Source organism: Anser anser, assembly GCF_964211835.1.
Source record: "Anser anser genome assembly, chromosome: 4".
NCBI classification, from domain to species: Eukaryota; Metazoa; Chordata; class Aves; order Anseriformes; family Anatidae; genus Anser; species Anser anser.
In genome coordinates, this window is record NC_139724.1 from 346,644 (window position 1) to 369,762 (window position 23,119).

Consider the following 23,119-nt stretch of genomic DNA (forward strand, 5'->3'; position numbering starts at 1 on the left):
ACGAAAACAGCAGAAATTTGCACCCCGCGCCGCCTCAGGGAGGAAGGGTCTGCCTTGAGCAACGTGCCGCTCACGGCTGGGAAGCTGAGCGGCGGCAAGCTGTAACAGTACCTTTTTTATCGGGACAAAAAAGGCAGGGAGATAATAACAACGAACCCAACGCGGGCAACGGGATGCTCTGAGCCCAACGACCACAACTCCCGGCTTGCTGGGGGAATGGTGCTCCTGGCGGCTTGACACTGCAGACACCATGGAGCCAGCCCCAGGCTTCCCCACCTGCAGCCCAGCACCCGCAGACCTGTGCCTGCCACCCCATGCCACCCCCGCCTGGGCTTTCCTTGCCCCAGCCGGCAATCCCCCGGGACCCGGCCTCCACAACGCCATCGCCTGCCCTGGGGGTCCTGCCGGGAACCCCCAGCCCCCTCCCCACTTGCGCCTCTGCAAGCAGCCCCCACCCCACAGAGCAGTCTCCCCACCCCAGGGAGCAAAGACAGCAGCGAGCTGCCCTCCCCGTCCCACAATAGGCAGCTGCCCCCCCACCTGGCAGGGCTGGCCCCGCACTCCGGCCGACAGACACGGGGCCACCCCCCCTCCATACCCACCCCGCTACGGAACCTGCACCCACACACAGACGGCGAAAGCCACTTCCTGGGATGGCAACCACCAAAGGGGGCACGGGCCAGAAAGCAAACTTTATTAAACTGCTGTGCAGGACTCCGGGGAGGGGGGCTGCGGTGGGGCTCCCTGCCCGGTCGTTCTCCCCTTCCCCTGGCGGGCAAGGCAAAGAGCGGCGTCCGTCTGTCCGTCCCTGCGTGGGGAGCGGATGCTGGAAGTGGGCTTCTCACTGTCGCTGCTTTGGGTAGTTGCAGAGTAATTGCCTGAAGTAACTAGGCAAATTAAACTCATATTCACCTTTTAAAGAAAGCGTACAGCATCGAAGCTTTCAGGGTGGAGGGCAGCTGCGCTACCTAAGCGTTCCCTAGGCCTCCAACTTTACGTGCTATCGCACTAGGGGAACTCGGTGTGCTGACTCCAAGGAAGGGGAGGGAGCGTAAAGCGGAGTGGAAACACCACGGATAGGCTCTGCAACCAGATGGGGATCCGATGCTCTCGTGCACACTGAGACCCACTGATAAGCTGAGACACACTGATAAGCTGCACCTTTGCTACCCTGAGCCAAGGACCTGTCATGTTTTTAACAAAACACTGTACTCTAGGGAACTTTTGCTCATTCTAGTATCGTCATAATACCAAAACACACCTCCATCCCAAAAGGTCCGTGCCTCCAAGGGACGACCACCCCTCACTGAGGGCGTGCTATGAATTTCTCAGACCCCTTACCTTTAAACAAAAGCAAGAAAACTTTTCACCAATCATAACCAAGGTATGCCTGACGAGAGTCACTCAAGCCCCACCTAAAGGAGAGAAAATAATGTAAACTGTCTGAAGTGAAAGGGGATGTTAGGGAAGATACCATCACGAAGGATACCTTTCTGACTTCTGGGATCAGTCGACGGGCTGAGCCTCTCTTCCCCCTGCCACCCTCCGCACTGGGACTCTGTGGGGTAACATTTGAACACTGCCCTTCATTGCATTGTTCCCAGCCGTGACAGTTCTCATTAAACGTGACTAGACCAAGGGCGTGCTACATTATTTAGGTGAATCCGTGACCATGATAGGTCAGTACCCTGAATCCGACCGCAACTGTAACAGTTACTCAGCTATGCCCCTTAACGTGACAGTATTTCATAGGGAAAAACATTAAGCCTAAGATTTCCCATGCCTAAGGCCCTAGGGGTCAGGCAGAGAAGGAACCCGAGACTCTTAGCTATGCAACTCCTGAGAATCGCAGCTTACAGTTAGTCACTCACTGTCTTCCGGTCTCACAGAATGAGGCAGAGGTATAATTAATTCCTTCTCCATCTCTCTGGAAAGAGCTTTTCTCCTATCTGTGACAAAGGAAAAAAAAAAAGTTGCGATCATGGGAGTCATTACACAAAGCCACAATCTGTGAATTCACTACTACAGTTAAGATCATTTTTAGTCAAAAAACACCTCGGCAGCAATGTTACCACTGCAAACAGCGCGGCAAGAAAAATTCCACTCAAGGTAAAGGAAAGGGCGAGCTAAAAGGACGAATGACGTGACCAAAGGCAACTGCAACAACCATCTGGTAGATGGTTGTCCACAGCCCTTGGATTTCATGGTTGTCTTTCCTGACAAATGAATCCTGGAAGAACAGAAAAGATACACAAGGTGTCCTTTGTGGAGCCTTTGGGGAGACTACTGAAAGGAAAACCAAACCAAAAAACCAGGGACAGCAAGCGGCGTGTACGTTGGTTCTGTTAACAGAGTGACACTAACATACTAGAAATTTCCACGTTCTTTGCCCTCTGCCTTAAAAAAGTCACCCAATTCTGTCAGTGTTCACCGTCGCCTTTTTTTTTTTTTTTTTTTTTTAAATTTTCACGTGGACATCCGAGGAAAACATTTTGAGTCCCTGTCATCAAGGGAGAGGAGGAGAAAAAAAAAAGAGAGGGATGAGGGGGGAAGAAGCACAGCCATTCCTTGCCTCGGTAACACGAGCAAAAAGCTCAGGCGCTCGGCAACAATGCGCTTTGAAAGACAAAACACAGAAGAAACAGCACATTATTTAATCTCAGCTGTAGAGTCACGTGTATTTGTACCTGCTCATTTATTCATCTGCCAGTTTATTTTGCTACAGACGCTACAGAACGTAGAGACTGCGAGGTTACTACAACCTTTTGTAACCGATGCAATCTTTGGTAGGAATAGCTATCTAAAAGAGCCAACAAAATCCCCTTCGTCGACAGCCATCTGAACAGCCTGGTTCGATACGCTCACAGAGAGACCCATGAAAAATCCACCCTTTCTTTCAGAAAAGTAAATAAATACATACATACATACGAGACGGTAAGGAAGAAAAGCTGAACACACGGGATGCAGTCCTTTGCCAAGGGGCAGATCCAACATCAGCACAAGGAGCTTTGGGGCATGTGAGTGATCATCTACACCAGCCATCGGGACAAGCCAAACGCACGCACACGAGCCTCGATTAAAAAACAAACAAACAAACAAAAAAACCCAACACGTTAAGTTCCTTTATAGCTTATGGAAGTACCAACCTACAGCTTAGATGCAGTTGGATTGCATCAGCTTAGGGACTGCCTCCTTCAAAACGCACAGGGCGGTGGGAAAACCAGTCTCGAAAACCTGTTGCCTAACAGGAGACTGTTGCCTGCTCCTCCACAGGTTACATTCTTCCAAGCATCGTCCTGTTCCTGGATTTTACCAGCCACAACAGGATGGTCCCACTGGCATGAGTCAGGGACGCTTCGCACGGGGTTTATTTGACGCTGAAGTAAGTCTTCTGTGGGTATAAGTAACGCAGCACGAGATGGAAAGTAAGCTAAGGTACCGTCTGCGGCACAACGCTTGTGCGATATTGGACCTGAGGGGACCAGTCAAAGCCTGCAATAATCGCTGAGCGGGTGGGTAAGTAGGGAGCCCTACGGGAAACAGAGCTTGTGTTCTGCAAAGCTCTTTTCCCGTCAAGAAGAGGACCTTTTCTATTCAGCGTCTTTACCGAACTTTAGGCTACTTCCTATTCGCTTTGGCAAGTTAGCCTCCATAGAAGCCAAGAGATTTTAAACTGCCAAGCACCATTTATAGTTCCTGTCCTCCGATGACAGGGAATTTCAATCGGGGCGCTAGTTAATAGGAAAGTCTGGCTCTGTTTCACGCAAATCAAGTACCTAACCACAGACAGGAGTCTGCAGAAAGAACGCTTTAAAAGATGAATTTAAAGAGAGGGATGATACTCGCTTTTCCAACATTTCTGCAATGACTGTGGCAAAAAAGGCTGAACCAGGGACGTCTCTATCATCCCCTCTAGGATTTAGCAGCTCCATACAGTTATGGGTCAAATACCACAGCTTCAACGCAAGGCAGACCTCGAAGGTCACGTTTCTGTCTGCGTACCGAGTTCTGCTGGAAAGCCCCCAGCCGCTCAATTCCCAAGCAACTTTGCCACGGCCAGCGCTTACCTGGAGTTTTGCTTTCTCTCGCTGCTCAGTACGGGCTCAAGGCCTCTTTTGTTGCACACAGTTCAAGCAAAACTCTCGGGACATAACCAACAGACAGACAGACAGGCAGAAATCACCTCTCACGTCTGTCTTGACCGACCACAACCAGCGTTCTGGAAAGCCCCGCAAGCACCGGTGTATTTCTAGGACAACTCTGAAAGCTGAGGCGGGACAAAGGTTAGCCTCTTGTACCACAGACTGAGCAACAAAGAGACAGAGCTCAACAGGCCAATTCGTTCTAGGTCTAAGAAGCTACTACAGCTTGGCAGGCACTACGTGGCTTTCCTTTGCGCTTCCCACGCCGAGCAGTTCGCGCTTCTGCAAATTTGATTAAGCCTTTGAGCCTGGGCTGCAGGAAGTTTATGAGCACGCCTCGGTTTCACCCAAAGGTTGCTGCGACTTACCCGGACAGCTGGGACAGACGGGCTGCTCTTTCTCCTGGGAAACCTGCGACTGCAGCACGCCAGCTGCAGCTTTCCTCCCTTCAGCTGCCGCGCCACCTTCGCTCGGCGACAAACCCCGCGGGGGTCCCAGCGGCGGGGAGCTGCTTCTGCCCTGGTGAGCCGCAGGGAAAGGAGAGAGCCGGCCGTCAGCGCGCGGGGGGAGGAAAACCTCCGAGGCGCAGCCCGACGATCGAGCGCAGCGAGGACCCGCGCCCGGCCGCCGCAGCCCCCACCCCTCCCGGCCCGACGCTCCGGGGAAGCGCCCCCGAAGGCTCTCGCTCGCCTCACCGCCGGCAGCCGCGCTCGCAGCCAGCGGCAACCTGCGCCTCCCGGCGCGCACGGCCCGGCCCCGGCCCCGGCTCGGGGAAAGACCGGCCGCGCGCCACAGAACTACAGCTCCCAGCATGCCGCGGGACGGAGCAGTCCATCCGACCCAGAGGGGAGTCGGCCAAGCGCACGCAGCCGCCCCCCCCCGCGCCGCTTCGCCCCCCTCTCCCCCAGCCCTCCGAAGCCCCGCGCAGTGCAGACCCCGCCGCACGCCCGGTCCGCTCCGCTCCGCTCCGACGCCGCCCCCGCCCCGCACAAGGGCCGTTTCCGCAGAAGCCGCCGACCGCGTGGCGCCCCAACCGCCCGCCGCCTGGCCCCCTCCCGGCCCAGCCCGGCCCGGGGCGGCGCCGACCACCAACCTCGTTGCGGCACCGCGCCGCGGCGGCCCGACCCGAGCTGAGCCCGGCGCGGCCCGGCCCGACAGCTTCCGCCCATAGTGCCGGCAAGCCCTGCACGGCACCTCCGCCCTGGGTTCCTCCGAGCCAATCACGGAGCGTTTCCGCCCTGAGTTAAGGCTAGCCGTGACGCCGCTTCCGCCCTGGGTTCCCAGCCAATCATGAAGCGTATCCGCCCTCAATGACGGCTCGCCAGGACACCACATCCGCCCTCACGGTCCAGCCAATCACGGAGCCGTTTTGGCCCTCAGGGAAGGCACGCCCTGACGTCACTTCCGCCCTCGGTTCCCTCGCAGGTAACGGGTCTCAAGGTAGTTTGTTCCCTTTAAACAATAACAGAGGGCGGCTGTGCTTCAGAACGATTGCATTTCTTGAAATCTATAGGAAGCAGTCCGTGAAATATGATCTCGGAACCTCGCCTTTTAAGCATTAGAGGCAAACCTGCTATTTGTATGTGCTCCTTAGAAGCTAAACTGTCAGTCTGCAATTGTTTTACCTTTACTGCAACTCAGGACCGCACTCGGAGCGCTGACTCAATGCCGTGTGTGCTGTCTCCAGCTAGCTGTCAGGCGCACGCTGCTCCACGGAGAAGTCAAATTTCCTCTGAAATTGCTTACCCAAACCAGTATGGGACGCAATAGGAAACCAGGGAGGAAGCAACCTCTCCTCTGCACTCAGAGTCCGTCCTGCCGTCAGCTACAGCATGGGACAGAAACCGTATTATTCAGATGCGGAGGTATCAAAGATGATCCTCTGAAGTCGCATCGGAGAACTTGAGGCTGGGGGCTGGCAGGAAAAAAAGTAACTAACAAGACAAGCCATCCTAAGTCTGTAAAAAAAAATAGAAAAAAAGGAAAAAATAGAAAAAGGTCGGAGGGTGGGGGTGGGAAGGCAGTAAGAATCAGCCTGATAAAAGGTTTACAAATGAGATGAAGAAGAAGAGGAGAAGGGGAGAGATTGTCTATGCAAGGCAAGAGACCCAGGAGGCAAAGGCTGAAGTCTAGGCAGGCAGACTAGAATGTGACGAGGAAACATGCTGGCTTTCTATGAAGAACAGAGCTAGCAGCAAGGAAGTAATAATGGCAGACGAGGGAGACTAGTGCCTTTTCCTTTCACGTGAACATACTCCCTTCACTAGAGCCTACTCCCCTTCAGTATGAAACGAGGACCAACGCTCACAAAATTCAGTTATAAAATAGGAAGCTGCCCTTTGGCAGTCTCTTTCTAAGTGCCCATACCCATCACTTGCTCCTCAAACACTTGCTCATACGTTAGAGAAATGCTCAATCAGTCTTGCTAAAAATACTAGCAGTGAGAGCCTAGACTCATCGCTCCACAAGCGAGTGAAAGCAATCATTCTGCCTCGGTGCAAACATGCAGTATCAGTATGGGACAGACCACTCACAGCCTAGAGCTTCTACTTTCTGTGCTAATTTTTTTTTAGCATATATTCTTAACAGTTGCGATTTGCTATTAGCAATCTATATCAAACATTTGATGTTTAATGGTAGCCTGCAACTCAGCTGCGTTCGGCATGGACAGGAAAGTGCTCATTGGTAGGAACCTCATAAATTGCAAGTTAAGCAGGGAACCTACGTTATAAGACACGTGCAGAAACCGCAGCACCTGAACGTAAGCTAACTCCTTCTCTACGCTGGGTATCAAAAACCAACCCTGAATAACTCTCGACATTGCAGAAGCAAGTCCCAAGAATGTGCCCGTAGAGGAAAAAAAATTGGGATGGCAACAGAATTCATTTCAGAAGAGTCTTTTGAGGCAAGACTTCTTGCAGCCTTCCAGTAACTCACCAACAGAAATACGCTTTTGTTATCAAAGACCTCTCTGCATTACAGTTTGCGACGTGCCAGTTTCACACATTTTCTAACCCAAGACCAGCTTCTCGATGCACCCCTCGAACGCAAGAGAACGGATTTAGTCTATGCTGCCTGAACTGTACTTTCCTCAGTCAGAAGGTAATATGGTTCGTTCCGGAAAGCATCATTTTTCAGTAACAACCTTCCCCACAGGGGCCAAACATCACGTTAACCAGCCCAGGAGATACTCATGCTATTTCATACATGACGATAACAGGGCAGATACTTGCTATATTCAATTCCTAAAGCGAGCCTCCTTTGGCAAAAGAAAACGCTATTTATTTATTTATTTAGATTTTTTTATTTTTTTTTTTTAAACAATGCCGTGGGTTGCTGTTTTCAAAGGCCTCTCTGTCTTCTCTGATGAAGACATCTCTCATGTAATTATGGAAGCTGCAGCTGTTTCCACTGACAAGCTCTCAAAGTCCTGGGCTCACTAACCTGTGACAGCCGCAATATCCAATTGCAGGTGACGGAATATTCTAGTTCTGCTCATTTCCTTTGAGGCCCAGAAAAGCTCATGACAACAGGAGTACCATGAAAGGACCCATAATATTACCTTTATTTTCAGCTTCTTCTAAGTCCTTCTCGTTTGCCAAGAGAATTTCTTCTCTCTGATCACGTAACAAGTCAGCAAGACAACAATCAATCTCCGCTCTCTGAAAGAGAAAAGTTTCTCAACTGCATCCTTATATGAAGTCCGTGGTGTTTGACATCTGGCTCACTTCAGCTCATTTCTACTGACACATCTTCTCGCCGTCTTGACTCCCTGGATGCTTGGAGCCAGCTGATTTTTTCCAGGACCCATTTGTGTTATAAACCTGTATTTTAAGGCTTGCCACGTGTTCCCAACCTTAAAGAGTGAGCACATACTGTTCTCTCACCTGCTCAGGCTGCAGAGCTGCCAGGGTCCTGCCACCAGCTCGAGCCCTTTCACCCTGCTGCTCTGCTGGAGGGCCTGCCAAAACAAACAAACAAACAAAACACAACCACAAGACACGCAGACAAAGGTTACAGCCCATGTGGGAGGAAACGAACGCTAACCTTTCATCTTCCAACTCTTTACTCAAAGCAGGAAAACAGGTACGGTCCTAATAGACATATCAAAGAAATTCACTGTATGCCAGAACAGGAAAATCTGTATCAGATACCAAAATGCTGCCACGGTCCCCGAGCACAGCCCTTTTCAAGGCATCACGGAGATTCAGCAAGATCATCCAGGTCATAGGGGACAAACAAGCTCGTATCAAAGCTGCACACAGCTTGTATCAAAGAGACTTGACAAAGAGCAAAAGAATACAAGGACGGCTAAATCTCAGGGCGTAGGAGAAAACTGAAAACAGGGAGGCATCCTTTGAAAAAGTTTAATTAGACAACTAACGAAAAGAGAAAAGATTGCAAAACAACACGGGAATGTACAAACAGCGCTGGAAGCCGAAAGCGGCCTGAGTAACAGCTTGCAGAATAGCTGCTCTCTCCACGCCTCTCCCTGTGCACACTGAAGGGTTCCTACGGAAGAAAGGTTTTCTTCTTGGCGTGGATATCAAAGAACCTGTCTCAAACTGAAACGATACAGAACAAGTTTTGAAACAGAAGCAGAAGTAACAAGTCAAAAGGCTCACGCAGCATTTCACTAAGGAGTTCTCAAGTAGCTCACGGATAAGCTACGTTTTCATTTTTAACTCTCTTGAAATTGTCTGTAGGACAGATGACTTGAAATGTGACTAATAGGCCCGGACTTCTATTTCAGAAGCGTCCTACAGAAATTGCCAGAGCAGGAATTCCCACATTAAGGAAAATAACAGGAAGTAAGAAAAGAACTAGCGGACACTTGATTAAGAAGACTTAATTAAGGAGCGTTAAAACAGCTTTTTAAAGCGAGGTCATACTTTATAAAGTAGAGCGTATTTTCGTGTTCTTTGAAAAAAAGTGACACACGCGAGGAGATAAGAGTTCATTTTAAAAAGTTACCTGACTATTTCAAGTGTGTTTTGGAAGACAGAAGACAAAAGAAAGAATGGGAGTAACCACGTTCCATGGTAGAGGAAGGGTCGCAGTAAGATTTCACCTTTACTTTTGCTGTTCACCATACTTGTAATAGTCTGAGACGTGGGGTTACAAGATGAAAAGCTTTATAGCTGATACAAATTTATTGCAGTAGGACAAAGTGAAAAGCGCTGATATCGCACTTTTTCCCAGAAAGGAACTTCTCGGAAAAGGAGCTAAGTTTCCTGGTGGACGCCAACTTGAACACGAAACAGCAATGTGCCTTTGCTGCAAAAGCAGCTGAGGGTATCCTGGGTGGCATTAGGCAAAGTATTGCCAGCAGGTCAAGAAAGGCGATCCTCCGCCTCTGCTCAGGAACGGTGAGGCCGCACCTGGAGTGCTGGGCCTGGGCCTCCCAGTACAGGAGAGACCTGGACACACTGCGAAGAGTCCAACGGAGGGCCACGAGGACGGTAAGGGACTGAAGCACCTTTCCTATGAGGACAGGCTGGGAGAGCTGGGACCGCTCGGCCTGGAGAAGAGGAGGCTTGGAGGGGATCTCATCGATGTCTGTAAATACACGAAGGGAGGGTGGAAGGAAGACAAAGCCAGACTTTTCTAACTGGTACCCAAGGAACAAAAAAGGAGGCAACAGACACAGGCCGAAACATAGGATGTTCCCCTCCTGTGGTTTCCTGAACATCAGTAAATACTTTTTCGCTGTGAGGGTGACTGAGCACTAGCGTAGGCTGCCCAGGGAGGTCGTGGAGTCACGGTCTTTGTGAGGTTTCAAAACCTGTCTGGACGTGGTCCTGGAAAACCAGATCTGGGTGGCTCTGCTTGAGCAGGGGTGTTGGACCGGGTGACCTCTGGAGGTCCTTCCGACCTCAACCAGCCTGTGATTCCTTTGCAGCCGCTATGCAACCAAATAGCAAGCACAATTCAAAGCAGATAAACGTGAAGAAATGCAGAGGCAAAAGGGGAAATCAGGCCTCGGTACTGCACATAATCCTATGAAAACATCACCCCAATGCTCATCAGCGTCGAAGAGCAACTTACACGTTTAAGCTTTTGGAAAAGGCCTAGGAAAGGCAACAAGAAACATCACCAGTCTAATCAAAACTCAAAGTTAGCCTTGCTATCTCATAAACTGAAGGTTCATTTGCATCTTGGATGCTACACAGAATTTTATTTTTGCCTATCTTAAAAAGGTCACAGTAGAATAAAAACAGTTTCAGCCAAGAGAAACAGGGATCGCCAAACTTTTGGAACAGTTTCTGTAGAAAAGGACTAAGAAAAAACCTTTTTCATGTGACAAAGAGACGATGAGGGAAAAGACGATGTCTCATATCATAGAAGTTGAACAGAGATCGATCACCCGTGTTCTCTTTCCATACAGAAGGCGGGGGCATCAAAAGCTAGCAGGAAGCAAACTTCAACGCTCCTCCTGCCCACAAACACACACAAAATAAAGGAAGCAGTTCTCCACATAGTGCTAGCTCCAGAGTTTACGCACAATACCTAGTTAAGGCTCGTGACTGCTGTGACCCACGGATGCTAAGTGTTTACATGGGTTCAAAGGATATGGCCGATTTTTACAAGAAACACATTAAGCGTTTTTATACTCAAAGGCATTGGCTTGTCTTAAAGTGCAAGTCACAAGTATCGCTCTATACTCGTTCCATTCTGCTAAGACCACCGATCTTTGGTCTGACTTTCTGCGGCCCTTGTTACATTGTCACAGCAACACAGAGGCAGGAAAACATTCCTGCATACGGTAACAAAAGACCGAGTCATTAAAAGAACTTACGACAAAAACCCAAACTACACACTATCTTAGTTCAGCCGTACATTCTATATGCACGCTTTCACCCTGGAATCTTCAATAATAGATGATAACCTCTAAGACTAAAAGCAATACAAATTCTACCTAGTTCTTTGAATGCAAGTCTGATGCAGCAAGTCATCAGCTGGAAGGAACCCGAGCAGAGGATTCAAGATGTTCTATTCCAACATTAAAAGTTACCTTTCAAAAGCCGTTTGTCAAGCAGAGCGTAGTTTCCCATTTGTTGAACAGGCAGGCCTAGCCAAATTTTGACCCTAAACTTCCAGGAAATCTCTACAGCTCCCAATGTACATGTTACTTCCGTACTCACCTGCAGGTTTTACCTCTGAAAAAAAAGTTCCAACTTTCTTCCCTTCCACAACACCTGTGATGACACGACCCGAGATCTTTGGGTGGGTTCCACTTGCAATCACTGCAGAGGTGCCTCCTTGGAGGGCCCACAGAGCTGCTTTCACCTGCGATGAAGGATAGAGCCAGTTCCCGAAAATGCACTTGTTATTTGAATCCCCATGCTCAACACGAATTCTTGCTCCACTTTGATCACTTATGTTTCCCACCTGGGATTTGGTTCCAAACGTCACCGATTGTTGGTCTCCTGGGTAGGATATGTCAGTGAGCTTTGCATCATCGGATCCAGGAGGGCTGTCAAAGAGTCCTGAAATGAATAATAAAAAATTGTTAATGTTACATATCTTCTGTTCCAAAGCTCACCAGGGAAAAATAACTAAAGCCTTTGAGGCTAAAATCCTGTATTCCACTCTACAGGATTCAAAACTTCCACTGAACCCTCCTTTTGTGGAACTGAAAGGATGAAACACTAACATGCAGGCTCAAGATGCGTAACTTCACCGGAATTGTAGCTAGTGTGAGGAAACAGAATATCCACATGCTGAATAGCATCACGTACGCTGGGAAGTACCCACACTTCAGTGAGGTTAGAGAGAAAACCGGAAAGAAGTTTCCAGCTTTTATACGGTTCAGAATCAGGGCTGACACACAAGAGTGCACAACTGAACAAAGGACAGTCCTCTTCACCTAAAATCTCAGATGATATTCCCGAATGCTGTGTTGTACACTGATAAACCGGGCAACTTAGAAATATGTATAAAGGCTAACTATTGAGTTCTGCAAAGAAAGGACACAAGACTATAGACACACACTTATTCATTTTAAATAAATATTGTACTTTTATTTAACTATGTTCTGAGTTGAGCGATACTTCTGTTTACCTAACATGTAAACCCTAAACTCTACCGCCAAACTTCCCAGAAGTTCTATGCGAACAAACACGTCACAGATTAAAGCGCACAAGTGAAGAGTACCTGAACTCTTCCTTTACAGCTTGGGAAGGAAAGGACACTTCTTTCCATAAAGAAGATACCACAGCAAATGAATAAGCTGTGAGGAAATGGGAGCGGTGTTTTCGTTTGTTTTTTATTTTTATTTTTTTATAAGTTGTTTGGACTACCATTTTTGTTATTTTTTTTTCCTGAGGCAGTCATTTCAACTAGAATCAACCATGAAATCCATCTGAAACAGCTGGAAGAAACTGTGGTTATGAAAAGCCAACCTCCTTCCTTCTCGGGGCCTACAATACGGACCAAAGTCCAGAAGCCACCGAAGGAAACACGTCTGGAGATGATAAAAAGAGTACGTGATTTTGTTGATGGCCTGGTGTGAAACTGTACCAACCACCTTCCTCTTTCCAGAAAAGTACCTTCAACATCAACAGGTGACAGACTTCACGGCAGCACAGCTCACAAGACTAGACCACTACCAGCCACACGTCTGGGAGACAGAAAAGCTAGCAAGCTCCAGGTATCTGGAAAGCAATATCCAGGACATGTAAAGTACCCATAAATCACTGAAAGACAGAATCCACTGCCGGAAGAAGCAAACGATTGTAGAATAGCGTTCGGCTTATATGCAGGGAAAGACTATGTATTTAGAATCAGGAGCGTTACTCATGACTATATACAATTCCGAGGAGCTAGCAAAAGTACCGTAGCGTCCACACAGGGCGTGCCTTCCAGTCCTTTTACCGGCTTTGTTGCCCTCCTCTGTACGCTTTCAGGGATCTTAACGTTCTTTTTATATTGTAGAGCCCAGAATCGCACACAATATTGAAGGAGAGGCTTCGCCAACGCTAAATACAGTGGGAGAATCACCTCTTTTGACCAGCTGGCTACGCTGTGTTTAATGTATCCCAAAATGCTAGACGATAACCCGTGCTTCTGAATCCTCTAGCTATCTTCCCAGGGCCCTGAAATTTATTTTGATTGAACACAGACTTCTTGCTGCAACTTTGTTGGTACCCACGTGAAAGAGCAGGAGTAGGGAATAATCTGAAGTTTGAACTAAGCTCGTAAGCTCGCTAGCAACGTCCCTGATCCAAGCCCCAGGCAGGTAGAAAAGCTCTCGGTAAAGATGGTCTGGTCTGCAGATGGGAGCCTCTGTTCCCTTCAGAAGGCAGTCACCTGTGACTATAACCTGGCACTATTTCTTCACAACGCTGGCCTTGATCTCTCGATCACTCTACAATTCCACGAAAGGAATTGCCTCCCAAGTCGTTCTTGACTGACCGCAACTAGCGTTCCATAAAGCCCTGCAAGCACTTGTTCATTACTTCTAGGATAATTCTTAAAGCTGAAGCGGGACAAAGTTTTGTCCACAAAGGCCTTCGGGGAGACTTCTGAAAGGAAAACCAGGCCAAACCAAAAAACTAGGAACAGCAAGCGGCGTGTACGTCGGTTTTGCTAACAGAGTAACACTAACGTACTAGGAATTTCCACGTTCTTTGCCCTCTACCTTGAAAGTGTCACCCAATTCTGTCAGTGTTCACCATCAGCTTCTTTTTTTTTTTTTTAAAAATTTCCACATGGACATCTGAGAAAAACATTTCGAGTCCCCGTCATCGAGGGAGGAGAGGAGAGGAAAAAAAAAGAAAAAGAAAGGGGGGTGGGGAAGAAGCACAGCCATTCCTTTCTTCAGTAATGTGAGCAAAAAGTTCAGGCGCTCGGCAACAACAGAATCGTAGAATATCCTGAGTTGGAAGGGACCACCGAGGATCATCGTTAAGGACCACCGAGTCAAACAACGCGCTTTGAAAGACAAAACGCAGAAGAACCTGCACGTTATTTAATCTCAGCTGTAGAGTCACGTGTATTTGTACCCGCTCATTCCTTCACCTGCCAGTTTATTGTGCTACAGACGTTACAGAACACACAAACTGCAAGGTTACTACTACCTTTTGTAACCGATGCGACCTTTGGTAGGGCTAGCCGTCTAAGAGAGCCACCAAAATCCCCTTCACGCCCGGATTTCACCCGGAGGTCGCTGCGACTTACCCGGACAGCTGGGACAGACGGGCTGCTCTTTCTCCTGGGAAACCTGCGACTGCAGCACGCCAGCTGCAGCTTTCCTCCCTTCAGCTGCCGCGCCACCTTCGCTCGGCGACAAGCCCCGCGGGGGTCCCAGCGGCGGGGAGCTGCTTCTGCCCTGGTGAGCCGCAGGGAAAGGAGAGAGCCGGCCGTCAGCGCGCGGGGGGAGGAAAACCTCCGAGGCGCAGCCCGACGATCGAGCGCAGCGAGGACCCGCGCCCGGCCGCCGCAGCCCCCACCCCTCCCGGCCCGACGCTCCGGGGAAGCGCCCCCGAAGGCTCTCGCTCGCCTCACCGCCGGCAGCCGCGCTCGCAGCCAGCGGCAACCTGCGCCTCCCGGCGCGCACGGCCCGGCCCCGGCCCCGGCCCCGGCTCGGGGAAAGACCGGCCGCGCGCCACAGAACTACAGCTCCCAGCATGCCGCGGGACGGAGCAGTCCATCCGACCCAGAGGGGAGTCGGCCAAGCGCACGCAGCCGCCCCCCCCCGCGCCGCTTCGCCCCCCTCTCCCCCAGCCCTCCGAAGCCCCGCGCAGTGCAGACCCCGCCGCACGCCCGCTCCGCTCCGCTCCGGCGCCGCCCCCGCCCCGCACAAGGGCCGTTTCCGCAGAAGCCGCCGACCGCGTGGCGCCCCAACCGCCCGCCGCCTCGCCCCCTCCCGGCCCGGCCCGGCCCGGCCCGGGGCGGCGCCGACCACCAACCTCGTTGCGGCACCGCGCCGCGGCGGCCCGGCCCGGCCCGACAGCTTCCGCGCATAGTGCCGGCAAGCCCTGCACGGCACCTCCGCCCTGGGTTCCTCCGAGCCGATCACGGAGCGTTTCCGCCCTGAGTTAAGGCTAGCCGTGACGCCACTTCCGCCCTCACTGTCCAGCCAATCACGGCGCCGCTTCCCTGTGGGAAGGCGACCCTGAGGCTGCCCCCGTGCTGCCTTTTTATTTATTTATTTATTTATTTATTTTTAAAGAAGGCGCGGGTGTTCTTGGTCCTCTCTCGTCAAGTCTGTCTGCGAGAAACATCTCAAATAATTTTCTTGACACGCGATCTTCTCTGAGGCTATTTTATTCGCGGTTGCAGTGGCGGGCGTCCTGCCGATCAGGAGCGCATTGCAGTAAGCACAGCATCAACTTTTAGTCCCTGTTCCCCGACACCTGATCCCCTCCCCTGTATGTACCATGTATGTACAATCTTACTTCTTTTTCAACCCTTTAATTTCTCCCTTCTTATTTCCTTTTTTTTTTTTTTCCCCTTTCTTATGTTTCAGGAACCTGTGATCTTTGTTTTACCGTGCCCACGCTGCTCAACCTGTTTTTCCTCAAGCTTCTGCCTTATTTCGGAACAGTGAGGCCGCCTACTGTCCGCTTACCCACGTGGCGTTTCTCCTCATTATGACTGCACAACTACCTCGGAATACAGAAAATTAGTTCTCTACTGCAAAAACACAACTTAGTTTCTCACAGCTCCCTCCTCTCCTTTCCTTACTCCTACTGTTGTTTTTGCACCTCTTCACGTACCGCGCTCTTGAGTTTCTCCAACGTTAAGGCGCGATAGTCTTCTTCGGATGTCACGGGGGATGGGAGGCGTACAACGCCATTATTTTTACAATACCAACAAATAGTTGTTTGAGCCAATTCTGTTCAGGTAACCACGAAGTTAGTTTCTCCCAAATGTTTCTAAATGCCCAGGAACTGTCATCTTGAGCTACTCTATGTAGGATCTTCCCCCCCCCCATGCCCCCCAGTATACCTTTTTTTCCCCCCAAATATCAGTCAAATCCGTCCCGTTTGATCTACATCTATACAGCAACTAGCATTAATTACAGTGCACGCTCCTCCTTATGAGGTTATTAATGAATCTAATACTATTCGATTCTACGGTGCTATTTTTGCAAACTTATCAAACTTATTTTCTAGTTCTTCAGTTATAGCGGAGATATTTGCAATAGCTTTTTCTAATTCACCCACCCCTCACCGAGGTAAAAACCACCTTGCAAAGCTGTGAAATACTAGAGAATTTTACTAGAGAATTGTCTGGAGTCCGCTTAATCCTGCGTGTGGTCTCAAGGGGGCTTTGGCTTTGTGGGTCTTCAATAATAGTCACGTTTGGAATTATTGCCTCCAGGGTGCAAGCTCCCTTCCATCCCAGGGGCAACACCTTCCTGGCTTTATTGCCACGTAGCCAGTACCACCTCTCGCCATTTGGGACAGGCCATCCAGTTGCAGGATTCTCACGTCGCATCTGGCACGCGCTATGTATATTAGCGCTCCTGTAGCTACCATATTTGGTGCAGCGTGGATTATTCCCTGCGTGGATAATTCCACACCCAGGGTCAGTACTCTCGCCCCCTGAGTTTCTATCACTGTTGTTTAAAAGGCACCTTCGATAACACGGTATATTGTAGCCATGATTATGTGCAGGGAGCTCAACTTCAAAATCTATTCCTTCCGAGGACTGAGTATGATCTGTCATTTTTAAAAATCTAGAGTATCCAGACATAGTTGCTGCTGGAAATAGCAATCAAGGACAAGGCCTTTTCAGTCTTTCTAGGCACGTGGGTGCAAATCCAGCAATTATTTCGAGCTATAACTCAAGAGATGTTCTGGATTCATTGGAAATGCTGATTTTTCCCTCTATCCTACCACTAATGCATTCAGAATAGGTATTACTAACATAAACTTAAAATACATAATTTCTCTCTCTCTATATATATATACACATCCCTGTAATAATTAGGAAATAATAATTAAGCAAAACAATAAAAATCACAAACTAATAAGGATTCTTCTGGTGGGGATTAAATACTCCACCACCTTCTCTCACTTCCAGGGAGTGTTCTCTGTAAACACTCCAGTTCTGTGTAATTCAATCCCTTTTACTCATTAATTCATTAAGGATTCTTCTAAGGAGAAGTTAAAGGTTTACAATAGATAGTTTTAACAGTTTTAACCTTAAAAGTCTTTGTTAATGCAGTCTCTCAGGTATCAGGGTTAACTGATGCTTTTACCCACGTATGAGTCCACCCTTTCTCAGCCGTTCTTCCTGCCATCTCAGTAGTCAGGAGCACTTGGAACAGTCCTTCCCACTCAGGTTGCAGCTTCAATTCTCTCCATGTTCGCATCAAAACACAATCTCCTACTTGGAATGGATGGATCAGGGCTTCCAAGGGTGGGGTTTGAGCTAATGATCCGCAGGTCCTGAGAGACGACAAAGAGGACGACCGCCCAAGTGCACGGTTCTTAAGAAAAGCATCTTTCGTCTCAAATTGAGGTAATTCATTCCCTTTGTCCAGGTATAGCAATCCAAGTAACGTTTCATATGGTGAAACTCCTTCCCACATCTTTTCTTGGTGCAGTTTGAATTCGGAGAAGTGCCAAAGGTAAGCGCTTCTTCGTTCAGGGGAGCCGAGTTTCCAGAACTTAGTCAATTGCTTCTTTACTGTCTGATCCGTTCCACCCTTCCAGAAGAGGAAGGGTATCAAGGAGCGTGAAATTTCCACTTAATTCCTGGAGTCTACATTAGCCCTTGCAATATTTGTGGCGCAAAGTGACTTCCTTGATCAGAGTCAGTATTTTCAGTGACTCCATAGCTGAGAATCATCTGTTCTAGAATTACCTTGGCTACCATGCTCACGGTAGCAGATACCGAAGAGAAAGCTTCCGCCCACCCTGACGAGTGATCGACCAAGACTCATTAAGTATTTAAACCTACCTATTCTAAGGAGTTCTGTAAAATCCACCTGTGCGCTTTGGAAGGGTTGAATTCCTGGTTCTTGCCCCGCTTCGGGCTGACTGTGGATAATTTTCCTATTTACCTTTTGACATACTACACAACTCCAGCGTACTTGTTCAGCCAAAGTATGTATACTCCTACACATACACGTTTCCGTAGCACAGCGTCACACGTTGCTTGAATTCCCCAACAGCTCTCTGATATAAAACATTAATATTAATATAAAATTAATATTTGCCTCACTAGCACTTGATTCAGCATTTCTCTCCCATCAGGGAGTATCTATTTTCCTTTGGACTTGGTGGCTCCTGATTCCTTAAAAACCCCCCCTCTCAAAACTTTTTAGTTCTCTTTCTTAGTTTTGGGTAGGGGTAGCTCGACAGTTCCCTGAATCCTCTCTGGATTTATTCTTTGTTTTCCCTCAGACACTAGATGCCCTAAGTACTTGACTTCTCTTTTTACATACTGTAATTTATTTTCCAATACTTTCAAGCCCTGTTTTCCCAGAAAGTCGAATAGCTTGTTAGTGGCTTCCTTCACAACTGTTTTCTCCTGTCCTGACAGTAAGAATTCCTCCACATATTGCAAGAGGAACACCTCCTCCGGAGGCTGGAATTGCTCAAAAATTTGTTCTGGAACTTGCCCAAATAAATTTGGTGGCCCCGAGGTAAAACTGTCCATCTCTGTTGTTGCTTCCACCCCATTTCAGGGTCTTTCCACTCAAAGGCAAGTGTATCTTTGCTCTCAGCGTCTGATAGCACCGCATTAGCAGCACTGTTATTCCACTGGAAATCAGTCTCAGTTACGCATAAGAACAACCAAGTTCCCGTCTCGTCACAGAGCCTATCCGCAGCGCCTCTGGTCTGCTCTACACTCCGTACTGCTGTTCCTCTTAGAGTCAGCACACCAGGTTCCCCCAGCGTGATCAACGTCTAAGGTTGGAGGCCTCAGGATCTTTTATGTAGCGCAACTACACTCCACCCTGGAAGCTTCTTCAGTGCTGTACCTTTTCTTTAAAACGTGAATATCAGTTTAATTTTCAGGTCACCTGAGGCAATTATTCCCCACAGCAGGGACTAGGAATGCTAAATAGAGGAGAAAATGAGTGTTGTGGGCCTCAAGCATGTGCAAAGAGCGTAAGGAGGGCTCCTGAGAGGACGGGGGAACAAAGGGAAAGCTGCTTACCTCTGAGAAGTCATTTTTGATCTTTGTGCCATGGACATTTGTCTCGCATGCTCGGTGCACGCGTTAGGGGTCCCCGTACATTTGAAGGCTTCTTACCTCTGAGAAGTTCCCCCCAGGCTTTCTTCCGCCAGACGATGGCTTTCCCGGGGACTCGCCGCCCCGCACGGAGAGATCCCTGCCCAAGCAGCTCACGGCCTGTGACGCCACGCATGCGCAGCCATTCTCAGGAAGACGCGCGCATGGCTTTACAGCCTGAATGGGAAATGGCAAGCGTTTCCTCGGGGCAGGTTTTCCATCATCATCTGCCTCCATAGGAAAGAGAAAAAGTCGCTCCTGTCGGCTGCTCCTCCTCTCTTAACATTCCTAACATCCCCCCACCTCCCCGATCCCACCTTCCCCTGCTGATTTTGGTCCTCTTGGGTCGCTGCCCACCTCCACCTTCCAGAGCAGCTCCTTCTCATCAAGTTCTCCTTCTGCGTCCTGTCCCCAGCTGCTCCCATCCCACGGTGCTCTCAACGGCGACATTAGCTGTCGCTCGGATCTCCTTCCCACTCGGTACCCTCTCTGCAGCTATCCCTATCGTGGGAATGGCAGACAACCCTGCAGGTTGTCCGTACCCAACGGGCTGAAGGATCCGTTTACCCGGAAAGTTTTGACAAGAGATTACAGAAAAAGAGTCGCACCTCTGCGCAACGCATCCCCCTTTCCAGAGAGATGCAGAGACGTCACAGGCGACCTCCCTGTAACTTTGTCAAATTCGGCAACGCTTTGTGGTGAGTATTATGAAAAATAACATTAGAAAGAGAAGACCGGTAGTCCTGACAAGTTCCCGAAGTCAGGAGAACTTGCCCAGTCAACCCCAAACTGTTCGCTAGAGTAACTTGTTAGTCCGTTTCCTTTTGAAAGCCAAACGAGGAGGCGCGCCTTCTACTCTTTCCCATCTGTGTTCTCGTTCCAGCTTAACCCGGCAGGCGGCCAGAGCGAATGGCTGAGTGGTGCTTTTCTCCCCACCGTGGGAGACTCGGGAAGAAAAAATAGTCAAAGCTCGTGGGTTCAGATAAAGACGGTTTAATAGGACAAAGAAGGCAGGGAAATCATAACAACGATGATGAGGGAACGTCGCATAGCAAGCGATGCGTGATGCTATTGCTCACCACCTGCTGACTGACGCCCAGCCCTCCCCGAGCAGCGGTCCCCCCCCCGCCCCCCGCCATCCCGTTCTGCACCGTTCCACGGGACAGGTTAAGAAAGGGGCCGGGCGGCAGGACACTCACCGCAGCTCCCGCTCTGCGTGCCGCCGGGACGATGTCACGGTTCAGGCACTTCTTGCTCGCTCTCTCCCCCGGCTTCCTCCTCGGTAAGGATCCGGAGGCTGCGCTGTCACGCCCCCGGAGCACACACCGGGGTGTGACACGCCTTACGCGGGCCAAAGCGACGGTGACAACGGGGTCAGTCGCGGCGCAGCGACCGAGGCGGCCGCCCGGCAGCGCAGGACTACAGCTCCCAGCATGCCTCGGGACGGAGCAGCCCACGTGACCCCGCGGGGACTCCAGAACGTGCCCCCCCCCCCCGTGCCGTTCCCGCCTCTCCTCTCCGTGCTCTCCCTCCCTCCCCCGCCCCTTTTCAGCCGGGCTCGCCGCCGCCAGACCCCACAGCCCCGCGGAGCACGGGTCCGGCACGACGCGGCACGCCCCCCGCCCGGCACAAGGGCCACCGCCCCTGGAACAGCCGACCGCCTGCCGCCTTGCCCCGCGCGCCGTCCCGGGGCGGCCCCGACCACCAAACTCGTTCCAGCACTCCAGCTTCGGAGCAGGGCGCTGCCGCTTTGCTGCACTAAGGCAGCACTAAGGGGCACTAAGGCGGATGCCGGCGGCGCTGGCGCTACCACGCGTGCGCGGCGCCGCTCAACCTGCGGTACCGCTTTTTCGTCAAAGGCGGCGGCAGACGGCAGCGCGGCTCAAGACCGCAGGCGCGGCACCGCGCAGCCTGCAGTACCAGGTTTTCGCCAGCAGGCGGCGGCAGAGGGACGACGTGCCGCTATTGCAAATGCGGTCTGGCTTTCCGCCAGCAGTACCGCTTTTCCGCCGGCTGACTGCGCATGCGTGGAACTAGGCACGGCTTCCCGAACTGTTTTCTCGTTAATGGAAGCAGCGGGAACCGCGCAGAAAACCACACGTAAGCGGCAAGAGGAGGCACCCCGCTCCGTTGACACGGAGGAAGCAGCCGCCCTTCCTACCTGTCTCCGTGCAGCTCCCGGCTTGGAAGCCGAGTGGTGATGCAGAACTACAGTTCCCGGCACGCCCCGGAAGACATGGCGGCCGACCGGAAGCCTGGGTCCCAAGGACCACAACTCCCGGCATGCTGCGGGGCATGACGCGCCCGGCCGCCTGACTCATTTGCGCTCCCCAGCCCGTGCTGTTCCCCCAGACCTCCGAGTCTAACCGGTCAGCTGTAGCCCCGGATCTGCTCCGTTACACCGGGGGCGTTCTCTTCCCAGCCTCTCCGCCTGCAGTTTTCCTCTTTCTCCAGCCAACGGAGATAGAATGTGTTCTCCCGCTACTGCGCATGCGCCTCGCGTCTTCTCATGCAGTACCGAGTATTGGCCACCAGGGGGCAGCTGAGGGCGACGCGCCACTCGCTCCGCCTGCAGTACCGCTTTTTTGCTAGGAGGTGGCGCCAGAGGGCTACGCTGCGATCCTCCGCCTGCAGTTCCGCCTTTTCGCCATCAGGTGGAAGCACGCAGCAGCGCACCGCTCCTTTCTGCCCGCAATGCCGCTGCTCAGCCAGCAGGAGGCAGCAGAGAGCCAAGCGGCGCCACCTCTCCCCTGCCGAGCCGGGCGGCTCTGTGCGTGCGCGGAGGTAGACCGGTGGGCACGGTTCCCGGTCTTAACGTTGTGGCTAACAAACAAGTAACGAAGGAACACGCAGCGGCCCGCGCTCCAGCGAGCAGATAGAGTAGGAGCAGCGGAACATGCCCGCCGGGAACAGAGCTCCGCCGCCTGCCCCTGAAACGAGCTCTGCGCCCGCGGAGCGATGCTTGCAAAACTGATCACCCGGCACGCGCCGCGCTTCAACGAGACCGACCGGAACTGAGTCCCTCCCCGAGGACTACATCTCCCAGCGTCCCCTGGGTGCGGCGCTCCTTTACGTTGCCCCGCCCCGTCGCGGTCAGGTTCCTGAGCTCCATATGCCCGCGGGGCAGGGGCGGAGCCGGGGCCGCTCTGCCCCCTCCTCACAGTTGAGCTAAAGCCGCAGAACGCACGTCTTCATTTTTATTTTCATCAGTATTTACTACCCTATATCCACCTCTCCTCCAAACTGGCTTTTGAATTACCAGCCCCTGTGCCTTGCCTGTATTTAAATGGTATTCCTAAATATCATCAAGGTCTTCCCTCCTCAGGTGAACAGGTGCAGGTGGAGCAAGCACAGCATGACACCATCTCACTGTGTAACCAAGGTACCTACAGTCCCTGAATGAAACCAAGCAAATGTTATTTCTTTCCTCTCAGTATTCTCTCATTATGTCAACTCCATGGGCTTTTTCCTTCAAACACTGGCCATATCTTCACCAGTTTGTTTGCAGTGAAGGGGTTAGGTGAAAAAGCAGAAACACGGTCAACTTACTGGTGAGATAAGGGGATGGAGTTTTACTAATTTCAGCTCCCTTGCATCAATAGGGAATTTGGACCTGAGACTCAACACACGTGAAAATTAAACTCACTTTTCTGAAAGTGTTTCCTTCCCATATATTTCTACCTTCAGAACGTTGTCAGGAATTAATTTGCCCATGAACAAGCAGTGTTATTTAGTACCACAATTACCACAACACCTTGAAGGCCTGGAAGACCATTGTA

At 50.8% G+C, this 23,119-nt stretch overlaps 1 protein-coding gene across 1 annotated transcript; it reads right to left on the bottom strand.

Annotated features, from left to right (window-relative positions):
- Positions 1–673: 673 nt before the first annotated feature.
- LOC310899441 (uncharacterized protein) lies at positions 674–22,452 on the bottom strand (the record flags this gene model as incomplete). Its single annotated transcript, XM_083835793.1, has 11 exons — positions 674–4,661; positions 5,236–6,100; positions 7,705–7,804; positions 8,030–8,103; positions 11,288–11,432; positions 11,535–11,632; positions 14,325–14,475; positions 20,540–21,109; positions 21,502–21,595; positions 21,859–22,108; positions 22,350–22,452. 10 exons carry the CDS (start codon positions 22,450–22,452, stop codon positions 5,964–5,966), a joined length of 1,722 nt encoding a protein of 573 aa, XP_083691919.1. The 3' UTR covers positions 674–4,661; positions 5,236–5,963.
- Positions 22,453–23,119: the final 667 nt, after the last annotated feature.